Source organism: Anabrus simplex, chromosome 7, assembly GCF_040414725.1.
Source record: "Anabrus simplex isolate iqAnaSimp1 chromosome 7, ASM4041472v1, whole genome shotgun sequence".
NCBI lineage: Eukaryota > Metazoa > Arthropoda > Insecta > Orthoptera > Tettigoniidae > Anabrus > Anabrus simplex.
The window spans coordinates 196,883,125-196,902,900 of record NC_090271.1 but is presented as its reverse complement, the minus strand read 5'-3'; the positions used below and the strand labels follow the sequence as shown (position 1 = coordinate 196,902,900).

At 37.3% G+C, this 19,776-nt stretch overlaps 1 protein-coding gene across 4 annotated transcripts in view; it reads left to right on the top strand.

The window, feature by feature from the left end:
- Positions 1 to 19,776, top strand: part of LOC137501485 (transmembrane protein 18-like) — a 73,067-nt gene that overhangs the window by 27,122 nt on the left and 26,169 nt on the right. For all 4 annotated transcript variants that reach the window (XM_068228523.1, XM_068228524.1, XM_068228525.1 and 1 more), the window contains exons 2-4: positions 1,248 to 1,365; positions 11,392 to 11,446; positions 17,308 to 17,401. In XM_068228523.1, coding sequence (XP_068084624.1) covers positions 1,248 to 1,365; positions 11,392 to 11,446; positions 17,308 to 17,401 — 267 coding nt within the window. The remainder of the gene's footprint in view (positions 1 to 1,247; positions 1,366 to 11,391; positions 11,447 to 17,307; positions 17,402 to 19,776) is intronic.

Sequence of the window (19,776 nt, the reverse complement as noted above, 5' to 3'; positions counted from 1 at the left end):
AATTTGTATATGGAATCTTGAAGAAACTCATCTTCTTTTGTTTTTGGAAAATCCACTTCAAGGGTGGAGGTGAAAATACGCAAAGAAGAAGTTGAATTTTGTTTATGAGGATACTTATATCTCAAAACTGAAGATGTTACAGACGTGAAAACTGTTGTTTGGAATCTCCTTTAAAAATAAACACGTATTTTTTGTTTTGGTCAAATCCAGTTAGGGGCTGAAAAGAATTGAAAAAGTGGGTGAATTTTTAAAATAAGTACCAGTATATGTAAAAAACTTAACATGTTACAGACAAGAAAGTATTTCAAAAGTCCTTGAAAAATATAGGAGCATGTATTATTTTGTTTTCGGAAGAGGTACTTAACGGGGGTGAAAAGAAGTGTTGAATTACTTTCTATGAGGATACGTACATCTCAAAAACTGAAGATGTTACAGACGTGAAAATTGGTATTAGGAATCTACTTTAAAAATAGAGAAACATGTTTATTTTTGTTTCCGGAAAATCCACTTAGAATGGGGTGGGGAAGGACAGATAAAGGGGTTGAATTCTTTTTATGAGGATACTTATATCTCAAAAACATGGAAATAGGTATTTGGAATCTCCTTTAATAATAAAGAAACTTTTTTTTTTTCAATTTGAGAGAAGACTGTTTCTCACATGTACAGTTCTATGTCGCATAGTCATCTTAGCCCTAAAATGCAATACTACAAACGTGGTTTATAAAGAGTTTCTGAGGTAAATGAAACTCAATTTTTCTGTGAGTTTTAATACTTTAGGGATTTTCAGATATGTCTTAGTACAGTACCGAGGAACGATTACTGTTATCAGATTACGAAATTGACGCAAGCGAAGCCGTGGGTAACTGCTAGTGAAGTATAATGGTATTGTGTTCATCTAGAAAACTAACAGGATTCCAATTTGTGTTTTGAAGGCATCCTTTTGCCTTAATCCTCATTAAGAAGCAGATGTATTTATTGACTTTTCCTTTAAACCATTTAGAAAGTTGCTGATAATTGCTTTTCTCAGTAGGTTGTTTTTGACATGATAGTTGAATGAAAATTCTGTCTTAAAATTTTACTCAGTGGAATGGAGAGCATATAGTCAGTAAAACTACAACATATTTTGTCTTTTTGTATGGCTTGAATCATAAATACAGAGGCTATTTGTAAATTCAAAAATTTACAAGGTAATGAGATATTTTTATAATGTCCTCCAATTAAAAAAATGTTATTTTTCTTTTTTCCAGGTTGATTGGCATGATCCTTGGCTTGTGGGACTTATCTTGTTCCATATCATAATTACGATGATGACACTGCTTACAAGGAACCACAGCAATTTCCAAGTGTTGCTGTTTTTTACACTATGTGAGTAGTTATTTTTAACTTTTATGTACGTTCAAGAAAGCTACTTTAATATTCAGCTGAATATTTATATTAAGACTCATTGCTGTTCATTAAAATAATAAAACCTGAAAAAGTTGCTGTATGTTGTTTATTTTCACATTGTACTTCATGAGAGTAATTGGTGCAACCATCTTTGACATCTATAAGTTGGTGTACATGCCAAGGCATTGAATCAGATAATGAATTGAGTCCTGTGATATATCCACATGCATCCCAAGTTCATCAGGATTTGCTGGTGGCTGAGTGAACCATTGCAACTATTGTTTGAGCGTGTCCCAGACATTTACATTAGGTAACAAATTGAGTGATCTTTCAAGTCAAGCTAGAAGTGTACATTGTTTTTATGAAAGGTGCGCTTTGAAACTGTCAAATGCAGTCTGATGATGTCCTGCTAAATTATGATCTTTGATGCCTTAAAAATACTAAATATATGGAAGGACAACCAGCTTCAGAATGGTGTTTACTTAGGTGGCACTTATTATAATAGAACTAAATTGTACAAGAGGTGGTATACTGCTGTATGCCACATGCTGGTACAGTATACCTAGGGACTGAAAAAATTAGCATGTATATTTATCAAAATTTGCATCTGTTTCTGTAAATTTAGTGTTTATTTTAAATAGAAACTTGTAGGATTCTTTTCTCTTTTATTCTAAAATTTATTGATTTAAGGACATGACACAATATTTATTTATTTATTTTATTTATTTCATACCACCAACAGAGATGTTTCTCCAATTACAGGTGGCTTAGTCACTATGCATTAATTATTAAAAATAACAAATGTCAGAAAGAACTTAATATCTACATACATACATTATACATACATTATCATTATAGACTGTTATGCCTTTCAGCGTTCAGTCTGCAAGCCTCTGAGAATTTACTAAACGTCGCCACAATCCTCGATTTCCAACTAGTGTTGTGGCCTCATTTAGTTCTATACCTCTTATCTTTAAATCGTTAGAAACAGAGTCTAACCATCGTCGTCTTGGTCTCCCTCTACTTCTCTTACCCTCCATAACAGAGTCCATTATTCTCCTAGGTAACCTATCCTCCTCCATTCGCCTCACATGACCCCACCACCGAAGCCGGTTTATGCGTACAGCTTCATCCATCGAGTTCATTCCTAAATTAACCTTTATCTCCTCATTCCGAGTTCCCTCCTGCCATTGTTCCCACCTGTTTGTACCAGCAATCATTCTTGCTACTTTCATGTCTGTTACTTCTAACTTATGAATAAGATATCCTGAGTCCACCCAGCTTTCGCTCCCATAAAGCAAAGTTGGTCTGAAAACAGACCGATGTAAAGATAGTTTCGTCTGGGAGCTGACTTCCTTCTTACAGAATACTGCTGATCGCAACTGCGAGCTCACTGCATTAGCTTTACTACACCTTGATTCAATCTCACTTACTATATTACCATCCTGGGAAAACACACAACCTAAATACTTGAAATTATCGACCTGTTCTAGCTTTGTATCACCAATCTGACATTCAATTCTATTGGATTTCTTACCTACTGACATCAATTTAGTCTTCGAGAGGCTAATTTTCATACCATACTCATTGCACCTATTTTCAAGTTCCAAGATGTTAGACTGCAGGCTTTCGGCACAGTCTGCCATTAAGACCAAGTCGTCAGCATAGGCCAGGCTGCTTACTACATTTTCACCTAACTGAATCCCTCCCTGCCATTTTATACATTTCAGCATATGGTCCATGTAAACTACAAACAGCAAAGGTGAAAGATTACAGCCTTGTCTAACTCCTGTAAGTACCCTGAACCAAGAACTCATTCTACCATCAATTCTCACTGAAGCCCAATTGTCAACATAAATGCCTTTGATTGATTTTAATAATCTACCTTTAATTCCATAGTCCTCCAGTATGGCGAACATCTTATCCCTCGGTACCCTGTCATATGCTTTCTCTAGATCTACGAAACATAAACACAACTGCCTATTCCTCTCGTAGCATTTTTCAATTACCTGGCGCATACTGAAAATCTGATCCTGACAGCCTCTCTGTGGTCTGAAACCACACTGGGTTTCATCCAACTTCCTCTCAACGACTGAACGCACCCTCCCTTCCAAGATGCCTGTGAATACTTTGCCTGGTATACTAATCAATGAGATACCTCGATAGTTGTTGCAATCCTTCCTGTTCCCTTGCTTATAGATAGGTGCAATTACTGCTTTTGTCCAATCTGAAGGTACCTTACCAACACTCCACGCTAATTTGACTAGTCTATGAAGCCATTTCATCCCTGCCTTCCCACTATACTTCACCATTTCAGGTCTAATTTCATCTATTCCTGCTGCCTTATGACAATGGAGTTTATTTACTATCCTTTCCACTTCCTCAAGCATGATTTCACCAACATCATTTTCCTCCTCCCCATGAGCTTGACTGTTTGCAACACCACCATGATGATTCCCTTTTACATTGAGAAGATGTTCGAAATATTCCCTCCACCTCTCCAGTGATTCCCTGGGATCTGTTATGAGTTCACCTGAATTACTCAAAACACTGTTCATTTCCTTTTTCCCTCCCTTCCTAAGATTCTTTATTACTGTCCAGAAAGGTTTCCCTGCTGCTTGACCTAGCCTTTCCAGGTTATTACCAAAATCTTCCCATGACTTCTTTTTGGATTCAACAACTATTTGTTTCGCTCTGTTTCTTTCATCCACGTACAAATCCCTGTCTGCCTCGGCCCTTGTTTGGAGCCATTTCTGATAAGCCTTCTTTTTACGTTTACAGGCTGCTCTCACTTCATCATTCCACCAAGATGTTCGCCTTTTCCCATCTTTACACACAGTTGTTCCTAGGCATTCCCTTGCTGTTTCTACTACAGCATTCCTGTATGCCACCCATTCACTTTCTATATCCTGAACCTGCTTACCGTCTACTGTTCGAAACTTCTCACTAATCATATCCATGTACTTCTGTCTAATTTCCTCGTCCTGGAGATTTTCTACCCTTATTCGTTTGCAGACAGATTTCACTTTCTCTACCCTAGGCCTAGAGATACTTAGTTCACTACAGATCAGATAATGGTCTGTATCATCGAAAAATCCCCGAAAAACTCGTACATTCCTAAAAGATTTCCTGAATTCAAAGTCTGTTAAGATATAGTCTATTATGGATCTGGTACCCCTAGCCTCCCATGTGAAGCGGTGAATAGCCTTATGCTTGAAGAATGTGTTCGTAACAGCTAAACCCATACTAGCACAGAAGTCCAGCAAACGCTTCCCATTCCCATTAGCTTCCATATCTTCCCCACATTTACCAATCACCCTTTCGTATCCTTCAGTTCTATTCCCAACTCTCGCATTGAAATCGCCCATTAGCACTATTCTATCCTTGCTGTTGACCCTGACCACGATGTCACTCAATGCTTCATAAAACTTGTCAACTTCATCCTCATCTGCACCCTCACATGGTGAATACACGGACACAATTCTTGTCCTAATTCCTCCCACTGACAAATCTACCCACATCATTCGCTCACTTACGTGCCTAACAGAAACTATGTTGCGTGCAATGGTATTCCTGATAAAGAGCCCTACCCCAGACTCTGCCCTTCCCTTTCTAACACCCGTCAAGTACACTTTATAATCTCCGATCTCTTCCTCCTTATCTCCCCTTACCCGAATATCATTTACTCCTAGCACATCCAGATGCATCCTCTTTGCTGACTCAGCAAGTTCTACCTTCTTTCTTCCATAAGCCCCATTAATATTGATAGCTCCCCATCGAATTCCATTTCGTTCGCCAAGTTGTTTCCAAGGAGTCCCTCGCCTGTCAAATGGGAGTGGGACTCCATTACTCCCATAGGTCCGAGGCTTGCTTAAAGTGTTCTGAGCTCGGTAAATTCATGAAGCAGGATGCTGCCCTACTTGCACATAGTCCAAGTGAGGATCTCTCCTCTAACGGGTTATGGCCCACCGGTGAATTGTGTAGTCCTAGCCGCCTGAGCACAAGGAGGGCCACGACTCAGAATATGTCCGAGATGCCCACTCCCATTCCATAGCAACTGGTATCCCGACTCTCAGGACCACTTACTAGGCCACTCAGCCGTTGCCCATGGTAATAAAAATATACAACATTATTAACAAGTAGAGTAGCAAACGGAATTTACACATTAATACTTTTTCAAGTTTGAATATACTTAATATCTAAAAATTAATTAAAAAGTAGACTTTTTCAGGTTCGAAGTGGACTTAAGACCTAAAATACTTAATATCTAAAAATGAATTAAAAAGTAGAAATACAGAAATTTAAAATAAATTAGGAATTAGTATCTACAAAAGAAATAACTCCAATCGTAGACTGACACCAGTTAAAGCAACTGACATATAAAAAGAAAATCATGGAAAGTAACGCATGAAATATATGTGTTTGGTAAGAGATGAGTTGTGGCAATCAGTATGAACAGCACGTTAGATCTTGAGTACAAATAGACATTAGTAATGACCATTTATTTGCAGTTTTCCCTACATTTTCTTTATCTATATTTAAATTATATAAATTTAAATAAAATAAAACACTAAAATGAAACACAAATTAACCAAGAAATAAGTATAAATATAGTATAGTACATATATACACCTATAGGGTAAACCTTCAGAAATAGTGAACTGAACTCAAAGTGCCCAGCATAGTGCGACCATTACTTCAACTGTGTGCCTTCTTCAATAATTTTACATAATAATTGTATCTAACAACAAAGTATAGATCAATATCAGGAAATTTATGGACTGTGACGTTATAAGTAGTGCACATTCTGAACAGTGGTGAGCTTCTATAAAATACTGTTTTAGAAATCAGAAGAAACAAGAGATGTCTGTGTCTTAAACTTCCATTCCGGGTATTGAACGAGAATTGTTGTAGAAAGTAACTGTTATCTACCACATTATTGATAACTCTACGGAGGTATTTTTGATCATTTATTATACGTCTGTTTAATAATGAAGTGAAGTTAAATTCTTTCAGGAGATCTTGATAGTGAATTATGTCGCTAGGAACAAACTTGTTATATTTTTTAAAGTAAAGATAATGTAAGAAACATTTTTGAACTTTCTCCACATGGTTTTGATAAGATTTATAAATGGGAGACCAAATTACCGACGCGTACTCAAGTTTGGACCTCACAAGTGCTCAAATCTACAAGAAAACTAACTGTTTAAATGAAAGTATTGTAAGAAGTTTTGCATTGCTTTCCTTCATGTTGCACCCTCTGTCTGTAACCACTACTCTGCAATGCAGTAAAACATGCTCACTCAAGTATCTCTTAGGGAACTATAACCAGACCAGATTTCTTTTTGTGAAAGAATTGATGCACCAAACAGTTTCTCAAGCCCAGCTACTGTCCAGTTATTCAAGATGACATTTTTAGAATGCAGATCTCTATCGACCACAGTACTACCGCTAAATTCTTCTTTTTGAAGTTTTGTTTTGACTACACTTTTATTTTGTTTTCCTTTAGGTTATCTATTCCGTTTTTGAAGTTTTGTCAAATATTAATTCAAATAAACTGATATCGTTTGAGTGCTCTTTTTTCAAAATTCAATGATTCTGGGTGTAATCATTTCTGTTTACTTTAAACTTATGCATTTTTGTAAAATAGTGTTTTTAAGTAATTAAAGTGATTACACCTTAATTTCAATTGATCTATGCATGTTATTTCATACTGGCATCTCTGGTTCTATTTGTAGAATTTTATGAACATTGGCCTATTATTAAAGTGCAGCCCTAAATCATGCGTAAGGTTTCCAATGTGACTCCCGAGCCCTTACATTTTGGAAACCCCCTGTGCCAGATCCTTCTCTGTGTGTACTATGATCATCTCCGTATTATTCCCTACAAATTCTGGCTATGACACACTTGCTGTACTCTGTTCAGATAGGATCAAGAACCAAAACAATGTAAAAGTAATTTTGGATCATAATAAATAAATAAATAAATGAATAAATAAATAAATAAATAAATAAATAAATAAATAAATAAATAAATAAATAAAGGACAGATAGCATTTTTCTAATCTCAACTGTTTTGGGAAAAGCACATAACACAGAACATGTGGCAAGGATAACAAAGAAGTCACATAGCATGGTGGTAGAGGCAAGAAATAAGAATATGCTGATAGACAAAACTATCCTACAACAACTGTGAGCAAATAATTTACATTTAATTTCCTGTAATACACAAAAATTTTCAGCATATAATAAAGAAAAAACAAATATCAGTGCTGTAATAGAGAAGAAATATACAAACGTATGAAACACAGCAGCTGTGATAAATTAAAAAGAAATGAAAACTCTACAATTAATACAACATGCAAACATTCAGCTTGTAACGGCACACCAGTTGCGGAACACCAATCTCATTGGCCGAGACTTGATATGCTGTTCATTATCAAACATTTCTTCAAAATTGCCTAATGTGAACAAGTGGTGAAGATAAATATTACAATGCTAACTCTGTTGGGTATTGTAGTGAACAGTGATGTATTACGCATGCTTGAAGTACCTGTCGTGTGTTCTGTAAAGTTTTCTCTCAGGTGAACAGTGACCATAGGCGTTAAACAGAGTCTAGCAATTCGTACCAATGATAGACACTTCCCATTATGAACTTTGCTAATGAAACATCAGCTTGTTCAAACATATTAATTCAAATCTTTTTCAGATTAGCCTGGACTGAATAGCTTAGGTGATAGAAGTACTAATCTTATAGTGATGATGTTGTATATAGAATATTTTTGGACCTGCTCCTGCCAGTGGCAGGAAGCTGAAACTTCATTAAGAGCCCATCATATACCAATGGAGGAAATGTTTGCTTCGAGTAATAGAGAAATAAGTACACGTGAATAATAGAACAAATGGCCGGAAAATTTAAGTTACTTCGAGATACCCCTGAAAATTCGAGTAATGGAGGTCCGAGGCATCGAGGTTCGACTGTATTATTATTCATAGGTATGTGTCATATATGAGTGATTAGGTACTTTTTCTTGTAAACATTTTCTTTTTTTTTAGTTTAAGATTTTAAATGTAATGGTCAATTCACATTGTAACTGTAGATATGTATGCCTTTTATCCTGTCCTTTTTTCACTTAGACCGTGGCGCAATATATGCGATGAAATCCAAGAATTAAAATCTTCCTATTTTTGATTTCTAAAAGTTGGCAGCTATGCTATAGTTATATATTTTTTTTTTTTTTTTCTATGTAACATTACACCAAATACTTCATTTTCCAATCGATAACTTAACACACAAGTAATATATACAGGCTGGGGAAAATAAATTGGCCCTGAAAAAATTTACAAGACTAATGCAGAATTGATGGTTATGAATTTCATGTTTTTGGTCCGTATTGAACTGAGAATAATATATAAGTAATAATAATAACGTAAATGTTTCCACCTTTTCAATACAATATATTCACAAAATTACAAAATTATACGGTACTAGTTTCGACCCATCTAGGGGTCATCATCAGCCGTATTGGAGCAAAGATCATTTGTGGCGAAATCCTAAGACAATATTATTTTAAAGAATAACAAGTGAAATGAGATGTTATGGTAATAGTTAATAATACAAGGAATATACATACTAAGAGGTTTTTAACAAAGAATAAAGTATAAATGGGGTGTTGTAAAAATTATAATCATGGAAATCAGTAAGTTCTTGTATTGAAATGAAATATGGCTTAGGAAGAGGGCTTAAGGTGGGGCTGAAGGGTGCGGGAGAAAGTGTAATTGTCTTGGAAAAGTACCTTTGATTAAATTTAGGATTGAGTTTAGGTTGGCTGCATTATTGTTTCTGAGGAAATTGATAAATAGATCGAAGAGTATGTTGGGTTTCTCTGAGATTTCATTGAGATTGTGACTGGCATTAAAGTATTGGTCTAGGTGTATGTAGTAATTTTCCATTATGTTCAGTAAAGGGCCCTTGTTTGCTAATACGAGGATGTCCATGTCTTGTTCAATATTGGTGAAATTATGGTTATAATCTTGCATGTGTTGGCCGATGGCTGAAAACTTGTTGTATTTTATCCTCGTATTAGCAAACAAGGGCCCTTTACTGAACATAATGGAAAATTACTACATACACCTAGACCAATACTTTAATGCCAGTCACAATCTCAATGAAATCTCAGAGAAACCCAACATACTCTTCGATCTATTTATCAATTTCCTCAGAAACAATAATGCAGCCAACCTAAACTCAATCCTAAATTTAATCAAAGGTACTTTTCCAAGACAATTACACTTTCTCCCGCACCATTCAGCCCCACCTTAAGCCCTCTTCCTAAGCCATATTTCATTTCAATACAAGAACTTACTGATTTCCATGATTATAATTTTTACAACACCCCATTTATACTTTATTCTTTGTTAAAACCTCTTAGTATGTATATTCCTTGTATTATTAACTATTACCATAACATCTCATTTCACTTGTTATTCTTTAAAATAATATTGTCTTAGGATTTCGCCACAAATGATCTTTGCTCCAATACGGCTGATGATGACCCCTAGATGGGTCGAAACTAGTACCGTATAATTTTGTAATTTTGTGAATATATTGTATTGAAAAGGTGGAAACATTTACGTTATTATTATTATATATTAATGCAGAATTGACACTTTTTAATGAACAGAACTGCCCATCACAGAAAATGCTGGAAACCATTATTTCGATGCACGAATTAGTTGCTGTCACATGTCTGCACGTACGTATCTCCTGAGTATGCTGTATCATTATGTGTGAGTGAGAGGAGCAGATGTGTTTAGTGACCAGTTGAATGCAACACGAAATGGTGCTCACAATGGAACAGCGCGTGTTCATTGTCGAGTGTTGTACGAAGCACGAGTCATAGAAAACTTCTGCGGAACTGTTTGCGCAAGAGTTTAAGACTGGAAGTGTTATGACAAACCCTTTTTTTTTTTTTTTTCCTAGTGGCTTTACGTCGCACCGACACAAATAGGTCTTAAGGCAACAATGGGATAGGAAAGGTCTAGGAGTTGGAAGGAAGCGGCCATAGCCTTAATTAAGGTACAGCCCCAGCGTTTGCCTGGTGTGAAAATAGGAAACTACAGAAAACCGTCTTCAGGGCTGCTGACAATGGAATTCGAACCCACTATCTCCCGGATGCAAGCTCACAGCCGCACGGCCCCTAACCGCACGGCTAACTCGCCTGGTGGCAAAACCTCTAGGAAGTCTGCAATGCAAAACTTGGTGGCAAAATGGCGTGAAACGGACTCTGTAGCAAATAAAAACCATAACTATCTGAAAAACGTTTGAACACCAGAAAACATTGCTTGAGTGAAGGGAAGCCTGGAACGAAGTCCGACGAAATCTCAGCGCCGTTTATCTCTGCAATTTGGAGTTAAGAGATCGTCATGTTCAAACATCAGAAAGGATCTATATCTGTATACCTACAGATTTACTATTGTGAATGCGTTAAAGCATCCGAACGAACCTTGGCGTCTTGAGTTCTACCTGTGGTTTCTGAGTGAAGGGGAGTCAGTATTTTTGGATCCTCGGTTTTTCATTTCTTCAGGTGAGGACATTTCTACCATCTTCTGTTATATTCATTAACAAAGGTCAATTCGGCGTTAGTCCTATTGTAAATATTTTCTATGCCAGTTTTATTTTGGTCTCCCAATACCGTAATACACAAATAACAGTTGCACACACATTCTGATACAATTCTCAGAAGCATCTAACTGCTGGGATGGTTTTGTCATATCGCCTGGCTTCCCACACTGTAGTTGAGAGTCAGAAGTTTGTCAGCAGCTCAACGATAAGAAATTTCCTCATAAAATGAGAGCACTCTATTATGTTAGGATTTTTCAACTTTTTGTGCATCCTATTTCTACTGCCTTCCTCTCTTGTGTGTGACCGTTTTAATTGTTGTTGCTGTATGGAGAAGAATTTTATGTGCTATTAAATACTGACCTCTTTGATATTCTTTTACAGTGCTACTTGTTTACTTCTCAGAAAGCATCAATGAAATTGCAGCTAACAATTGGAGGTTAGTAATATTGTAGTTATAAATCTCTTTACATCATTTTTCTCTAAATAACCTTTGAAATATATTAAACAGTCCTTGGAATGTTGTGGAAGTTTTGAAATACTTGTTTATCATTCATTTGATCAGACACATTCAGAAATATTCTTGAAAATTTATGTCAGTGTATTCTGTCCACAATTGAAAGACTTGTAGATGAATTAATTGCACAAGAATTGCAAGCCAGGTTTCATCATGAAATCATATGATATGGCAGGTGAGTTGATATTCTCGATGTCCAAATACCAGTTGCTTATAATAGAAGCTGACATCTTAGGTATATTCTGTTTTTGTTTCACCTTCTGTACAGGCAATCGGAAAAAGAAAATCCATCGCTGGTCTGTTCAAGTAAAGTTCAAGAGAACCTTGTATCTGTTTCACATTTATTTTTAGAAACTTGCCAACGGTATAAACAACCAAAAGTTAAAGCAATACTGCTTCCTCCCAGTCCTGTGGTGAGAGTGTGGCGCCGAGAAGATAATGTAGTTGCTAATGCGCCTGGTCAACGGTAGCGAGCTCTTTGCGTCTGGAGGTTATATGTTTCCGCAGCAATGAGTGTTCTGTTCTGTCGTAGATACGATATGGCTGGGCAGACCTGAACGATCGCTTCATTCTGAGGAATTTGGGAACTATCCCAGAGTCTGCATCGGAGAAGAAAAGTCAGTAAAGACAAGAGCTGCGCCTTTTTCTTATGTAGTTTCTCGAAGTGACGAAGTGAGTTTGAAGTTTCCTCCCTGTAGAGGCGATTCATATAGCAGTTGAGGCTTTTCTTGGCCAGCATTAGAAATCATGTCTGTATTTTCCAGGCCTGTAGGCCTTGGTCCAGGTGCATATGATGGTCCTGACGTTTCACCAAAGACTGCATTTGGCATTTTCCACCAAGACAGGTCAACCAACTTTGGGTTCTTTAGTGCTTCAATTATTGACCAAAGAACAGCCAATCAACCACCACCTCTCCAGCATGGCAGACCAATAGGCGAGCAGCACGCTGTTGCCTGCACTATCATTGGCCAAAGAACAGCCAATCAACAACTGCCCCCCACCGTGGCAGACCTCAGACTGCACTAGATACTGAGGTGGAATTGTGACACCACTCCATTCCACTATGAGCTCCGCAGCCATCAAAGTCAGTTGGAACCCTTGAAAATGGCCGAACACGGTCTTCGGTGAAACGTCGGGACCATCATATGCTCCTTGTTCATGGCCTACAAGCCCAAAAAATACAGACATGATTTATAATGCCAGCCGTGAAAGCCTCAACTGCTATATGTTAGATCTATGTTTAGAACAAAGGTTCGTGATGTAATCAGTAACAGAGATTTGCGTAGGTTAAAGTCTGTTAAACCCGCACATTGCTGGGACTTGGTCAGTTTCATAACAAGAAAAAAAGAAAAACTCACTCGCCTACATAGATGGAACCAGGCATTGAAAGAACTTTAGGAGCTTCTCTATGCAATCAAGTATACAGATGAAGAAGCATTTTGAGATTGCAGAAATATGTCCTTGGTCTGGGTCTTGCGCTGCCGATCTGTCAGTTTAACCTGGAAGTAATCTCAAAGAAAGATTCCAGTACTTCAGCACTTGAGATATAAATATAGGGCCGCTGTGAACGAGTAGTAGTAGTAGTAGTAGTAGTAGTAGTAGTAGTAGTAGTAGTGTCGAATGTGTGATGGGTGTCAATGTCAGTTGGGGAGTATGATGCCAGTAGTGCAGCTGTCATCAGAGTTGTTATTGGAATATGACGAAGAGTAATGTTAAAGTGTGGTCGCTATTGTTTAGTGATGCTGTGTATTCTGCTGAGTAGTTCACTGTGTAGTGCGGCCACGTTGACTGTGGAATAATTGAATTGACTGTGCTGATTATGAGAGTTACCGGACCCATCTGAAGTAGAGCCAAGGAACAGTCGCCGTGTGTTGTGATTGCTAGCAGATTGTGTGTTCAAGCTGTCAGTCAAGACTACTGAAGTGATCACTGCTTCAGATAGACATCACCTAGCTTGCCACTCACTGTGAGAGGGCTAGAGACTAAGTAATTAGCCGCTAATTAAGGAATTGGGGCTATTCATTCTCAAATATAATTGAGTGTATATATGTGTGTGTGTGTGTGTGTGTGTGTATTGATCGGGTCATCCTACATTAAATTAGATCAATAAAACAGAGAGTGTTTTATTTATAACACTATATATAGTTCCACATAAAATAACAAAGCATAAACAGAGAGCTAACTAAGAGAACAGTAATATCGTCTTTACTTTGATAAATAGCTCTGCAACAAGGGATGGAAAAATGGGCACCTCTCAGTCATCAATGATCCGGACAGTTTCCAAACTGTGCAACTCCTAGACAACATTTTCAATTGGAGTTGAATGCATGGAGTGTTCTTGGTGGCATGGTAGGCTCTGCATCATCGTTATTCATTGAGCTCATTTCTGAGTGCTGGGATGAGTGGCTCAGGTGGTTGAGGCGCTGGCCTTCTGACCCCAACTTGGAAGGTTTGATTCTAGCTCAGTAAGGTAATATTTGAAGGTGCTCAATTACCTCAGCCTTGCATCTGTAGATTTACTGGCATGTAAAATAACCCCTCTGGAACAAAATTCCAGCACCTCGGCATCTCTGAAAACAGTCAAATGTAGGAGTAGTTGGTGGGACGTAAAAACAATAACATTATTATTATCATCATTACTGAGCGTTGTGACCCCATTGCTATAGCACTGCTATCCTGTATGGCCCTCAGCTCTCCTCAAGGTGTATTGGAGCAGCAAGGTGGTAAATGATGTCATCCATCCTATCCATTTGCTGGGAGGCCATCCCTAACATCTCCTTCCATTTGCTTTCCCTTTCATGGCAGTTTTCTCAAGATTATCTCCTGCCCACCTCACTATATGGCAATAGGAAAAACTGGAGAATTCTTTGATCAACACGAAAAGATGGGTGTTTAGGGATGAAGCTCTGCAGATAAAATGTATTCCAGAATGTTAGTGGAAGCACCATTTTGCACACTCGTCATGATTGGCTGAATGTATAAGTATTTTAACAGCTGCCTGTGGTGAAGAAGCCAGAAGCAAGGCTCTGCATGATAATGCAAATATACTCATGTAAAGAATGATACTGCAGGAAGTACAAAATCTTAATGCATCCACCATTCTTTTTGAACTTAATAGCTCATAGCCTTTGTGCATCTGAACAACTACCTAAAGAAAGGGATGGGATGCAGAAATTACATTCCAATACTTTCTTTCTTCCAGAAAGCAAGATTTCTCTGGACTGACATTATATTATTTGTCAGTTGCTGACAGAGGAGTGTAGCTGCTGAAGAAAAGTAAATCATGGTTTGCATTATATTTTATTTCCCTTTTATATTTAGCATCCAAGCTGACCTTTATATTGTTGTTTTCAAATGGCAGGTGATTGGATTCATTCCATTAATCTTTTAGTTCCCCATTAAAAAAGAACACTTCATATCCTTCTTAGTATGGTCTTATTTTGGGCATGTAAAGGGGATATCTTTGTCCATTGTCATATTCTACTGAAATGACTGTTGTTTTCTAAACAATCTTGTATTCACTGAAATTAAACAAATTCTGTATTTTACTAAACTTAACAATTACCTTCTCATACCTTTTACTTAATTTCCTATCCTTGCATTGATTCTTACTGTCAGTGCCGTACTGCTAATGCTGTTGATATTCACTACTAAAACACTCTGTGCTCAAATTGTTTACTTCACATGATCTCCATCTTCCTATGATGAGTTCTCTAATTCCAATAATCGTTTTGACATAAAAGTCGATGTATATTTTACAGTACTTTTCAAAATTAATTTCAGGTAATTCTGTCTAGTGTTTTACTATTTGCTATTCAGTAATGATTCACAGGTTAGCAGTTATGAGTTGTAAGACAGCCATGGAGACTGTATTCGTTATTTGAAGAAAGAACAACAGGAACAGTCAGTGTTATGTTGTATATAGGTTTACCCAATATTGTCAGTACATGTGCATGTGTGGTAAAGGTTGTTGTTTTGATTTAATTTAGGGGTATGGAACTTACCAGACATTGGCTCCATGCATGTATTGTGTATGCATGCTTTTTTCTGTCTGATATCTGTATAATAGAGACAGTTGGAAAGAAATTGACTATGACCACACAGACATTCCTCCCATTGAAATCGAAGAAACCTCGGAAGACCATTTCAAACATAGCCTTGAGTGGAATTCAAACTCACTTAAATCATGAATTGTTAGATGGTGGTCATGATTAAATACAGGGAGGAAGGAACCAAATTTGATGCATCAAATCTGAATTCTTTACAATATATAGCTGTACTGTAACAGTTTTGTTAAGCCTTTAAAGGGAGTGCAGCTTATGTTTGTAAATTTCGAGATTATTAAGATTTCCAAATTAGCCCGCCTAGTGGCCATGATCGTCAAGTCGTGAAGTCTGTATGGTCTGACACTGCGGTTAGCCGGTTCGAGTCCCGTTGCTTGAAAAAAATTTCACCATCAGATTGTTGGCCGGCAGGGTAGGATATGTGGTGATTTACAATTTCTAATCACTAGGGTGCATACCAAAAGCCTGGATTCGATTCCAGACCTCTCTAAAGTGTTGATTTCTATCCATGTAACAACACAGTGTGTATCTTGCATTAAGATTGACAACAAAATGGAGTTTTTAAAATCGTTGCACTATATGTTATAATAATGCATTGTGTACTTAGTATTAAGGCTCGCAACAAGTGGACTTTATTTTGCCAGTGGTTTTACGTCGCACCGACACAGGTAGGTCTTATGGAGATGATGGGATAGGAAAGGCCTAGGAGTTGGAAGGAAGCGGCCATGGCCTTAATTAAGGTACAGCTCCAACATTTGCCTGGTGTGAAAATGTGAAACCACGGAAAACCATCCATAGAGCTGCCGACAGTGGGATTCGAACCCACTGTCTCCCGGATGCAAGCTCACAACCACGCGCCTCTAACCGCACAACCAACTTGCCCGGTAGTGGACTTTTTAAAATCATCGTGCTATATTTTAATGAACTTTTAATTTTCACAACACACCATCTCTTTTATGCATCAAATTTTTCTATTTTATTTGTTAGCCAGCCGATGATGGTCCAACGTGGACCGAAACATGTTCTGGTGTTATAAAAATGTCCTTTCATTATTTGTTAATAGGATAAAGTCTTTCTTAATGGTGTATTGAAAGGTGGAAAAATATAATTTTCTCTTAGGAGTAAATTTTTAATGCGATTGTATGGTGTGAGGGCATATGACGCTGTTGATGGTGATTCGTCCTTCGAATGGAGACGTTAAGCCTTGAACAGACCTCTTGGTGTTATTCGACAGGAGTGGCCTATGTGCTGGCACCAGGTTTCACCCTCTCCCTTCCTAATGTCATCTCGTTAATTCTTCTGATGAGGTTGACATCAGAAAGGACATCCAGTTGTAAAAACTCGCTACGAAAATTCATCTTACTTCATACCCAACCCTGTTAGAGAATTCGGTGCATGGGTTGGATATTATAGATACACACATACATCCATACATACAATAAGATTCCCAAATTATAGTCATTTGTCACTTCCCAAGCAAGGTATGTTCATAATTTGTATTCAGATTATTTTCATCAACCTAGGAATGCATACTATTTGCAGTAGAGAAAGACAATTTCTCACTTCAAAATCCATTTTCCACTTGCTTCTAAAGATAGGCCCACCTATATTCTGTCAGTTTTAAACATAATATGGTTTTATTTTAAATCTAATTTTTAATAACATTTGAAATTGTGTATAAGTTATTTGATTTCTTATGTCTGCATGTGTGTGTTTCAGCTTGTTCTCAAGACAACAATACTTTGATTCTAAGGGGATGTTCATATCCCTTGTGTTTTCTGTGCCAATCCTCCTGAACTGCATGATTATGGTGGTAAGAATCTTTTTCCTCCTGTACAAAGAACATTGTGTTTTATATTTGTTATGAATAGAGATGTGTGGATGAAAGCCTACAATGTTGGCAGCCCTGAAAATGATTTTCCGTGTTTTCCCATTTTCGCACCAGACTGTACCTTAATTAAAGCCACGGCCAATTCCTTCCCACTCCTAGCCCTTTCCTATCCCTGTCGGTGTGACGTAAAGCACATTATAATTTTTTAAAATTAAAAAATTTAATATGTTGTTGGTGCTTCATTTTTAGGATCATGTGATATAACGTACTGAATGTGTTAGATTTGCCTGATGACTCAGGTGCATTTCTGTAAGCATTATAAGTGTAATTAGGTAAGAAAGGCCCTAAATATTTAAGAAATAGATATTTAAAGCAGGAAAAATTAATGAAATAGTTGCTAAAAGAGACAAAATTACAGAACATTATTTCTCTTTTAATATCCTGTGTGTGCACCTTATTCCTTACACGATACCATAACTTCCATTATCTTGTATTAATCAAGAGTTTGGGAATGAAACTTTTCTGTTGATTGTCACCTCATACCGGACTCCATAGATTAATGGGACAAGGGTTGGACAGACAACACTATTGAGAGTTTCTGTCAATGGTTCATTCAGTTTGCCACTAGAGAGAGTGAAACTTCTACCTCGTGTATACTATTCCGACAGAACCTCATTTAAACAGTTTCATGGGACTCAAGTCTTACTTGCGCTCGAGTTTCTGAATCTTCTTGTAGAACTACATTTACCATCCTGGATTATACTCAAAGTTAACACTTTCTTTTGTCGTTCACTGATTAATCAACACTATCTGGAACTTTCTCTAAAGTTTTGTAAGTGTAACGATATAGAGAGTTTGTCCGCCTGCTGGCCATGATTGTTATGGCGTTGAAGCTTAAACACTCTGACACCGTGTTTAGCTGGTTCGAGTCCCATTGGTTGAAAAATGTCACCATCAGAATGTTGGCCGGCAGGGTAGGGGAGGTGGTGGTATACAATTTCTAATTACTAGATTGCATGTCAAAAGCCTGGATTAAATTCCAAACCTCTCCGCAGTGCTCATATGGAGTGAGGGCATATGCCGCTGTCAGTGGTGATTTGTCCGTCAGATGGCAACACGTTAAGCCTTGAGAAGACCCCTTAGTGCTATTCGATAGGAGTAGGCTATGTGCTGGCACCGGGTTTCACTCTCTCCCTTCCTACTATCGTATACCATGCCATTCATTTCAACTTATTAACTCCTCTGATGAGTTTGACATCAGGAAGGGCATCCTGTCATAAAACCCTCCACGACAGATTCATCCCGCCTCATACCAGACTCCGTAGAGAAATGGGACAATGGTTGGGCAGACAACAATATTGAGACTTTCTGTTAATGGTTCATTCAGTTTGCCACTAGAGAGAGTGAAATGCATTTATTTCTACTTCCCCCATTTGGAGGCTGCTGTCTATAAATGATTAGTATACCATGTTATATCTATTACTCAGTAAAAATTGAATCAATCAATATTTTGAAACCTATGAGGAACTACTTATAGGGCAAAGATGTAGCTAAGGGAGACTGCAAGGAGTATAAATGATTTCTATTGTCAACGAGCCTTTCAAGGCCACTGACCCAATGTCCTTAATAAATTTGTTATCCAATTAAATATCTTACAAAAGTTATGAAATTTGTGCCTCTTGCTCCTATCATCAATCCTCATACAGTACTTCTATGGAGTCTTGATTTCCTTCACAGAAACTGATCCATTGTCATCATATTCATCAGTTCTTTGAAGGAAATAATTATTCATTGGTAGTTTTAACATGTTTTACATTACTTTTGTATAAGGTTGAGTATAGAGAACCCTTTAAAATAAAAACAGTAAAACAACTTTTATAAAAATATAAAAGTGTAAAATTATTTTACATTCTGGATTGAAATTATACGGTAATCTGCATAATTTGCCACTTGCACTTAGGTACCTTGATTATTTGAAGCACATGGTTGCAAAGCAATTTGTCATAACATGCTCCTACACAGTCAAGTAGTGTTATTATAACAACTTCCAGAATGGTAATTCTCATTGCTAATTTTTCCCTTTTTAAGTTATGTTGAAATTCAAAAAGAAATAAAAAAAAGTACATTATAACTAGTAGATAAGGTCTGTTGATGTTGCTAGAAAAGCACTGAAATGACAGGTATGGCTGTTATGCTATTCTTTTTCTTCTTATGCTATATCATCAGATTTCAGCTGTCATCAGGGCAATCTGCTGCCTATTTCGTACAACTCAGAACAGTGTGGAAGTGCTGGTTCCGTGCTAGTCACGCAAGTTTAACCAAGATATTCATCTTCATTCACTGCCTCTTCTTCCTTA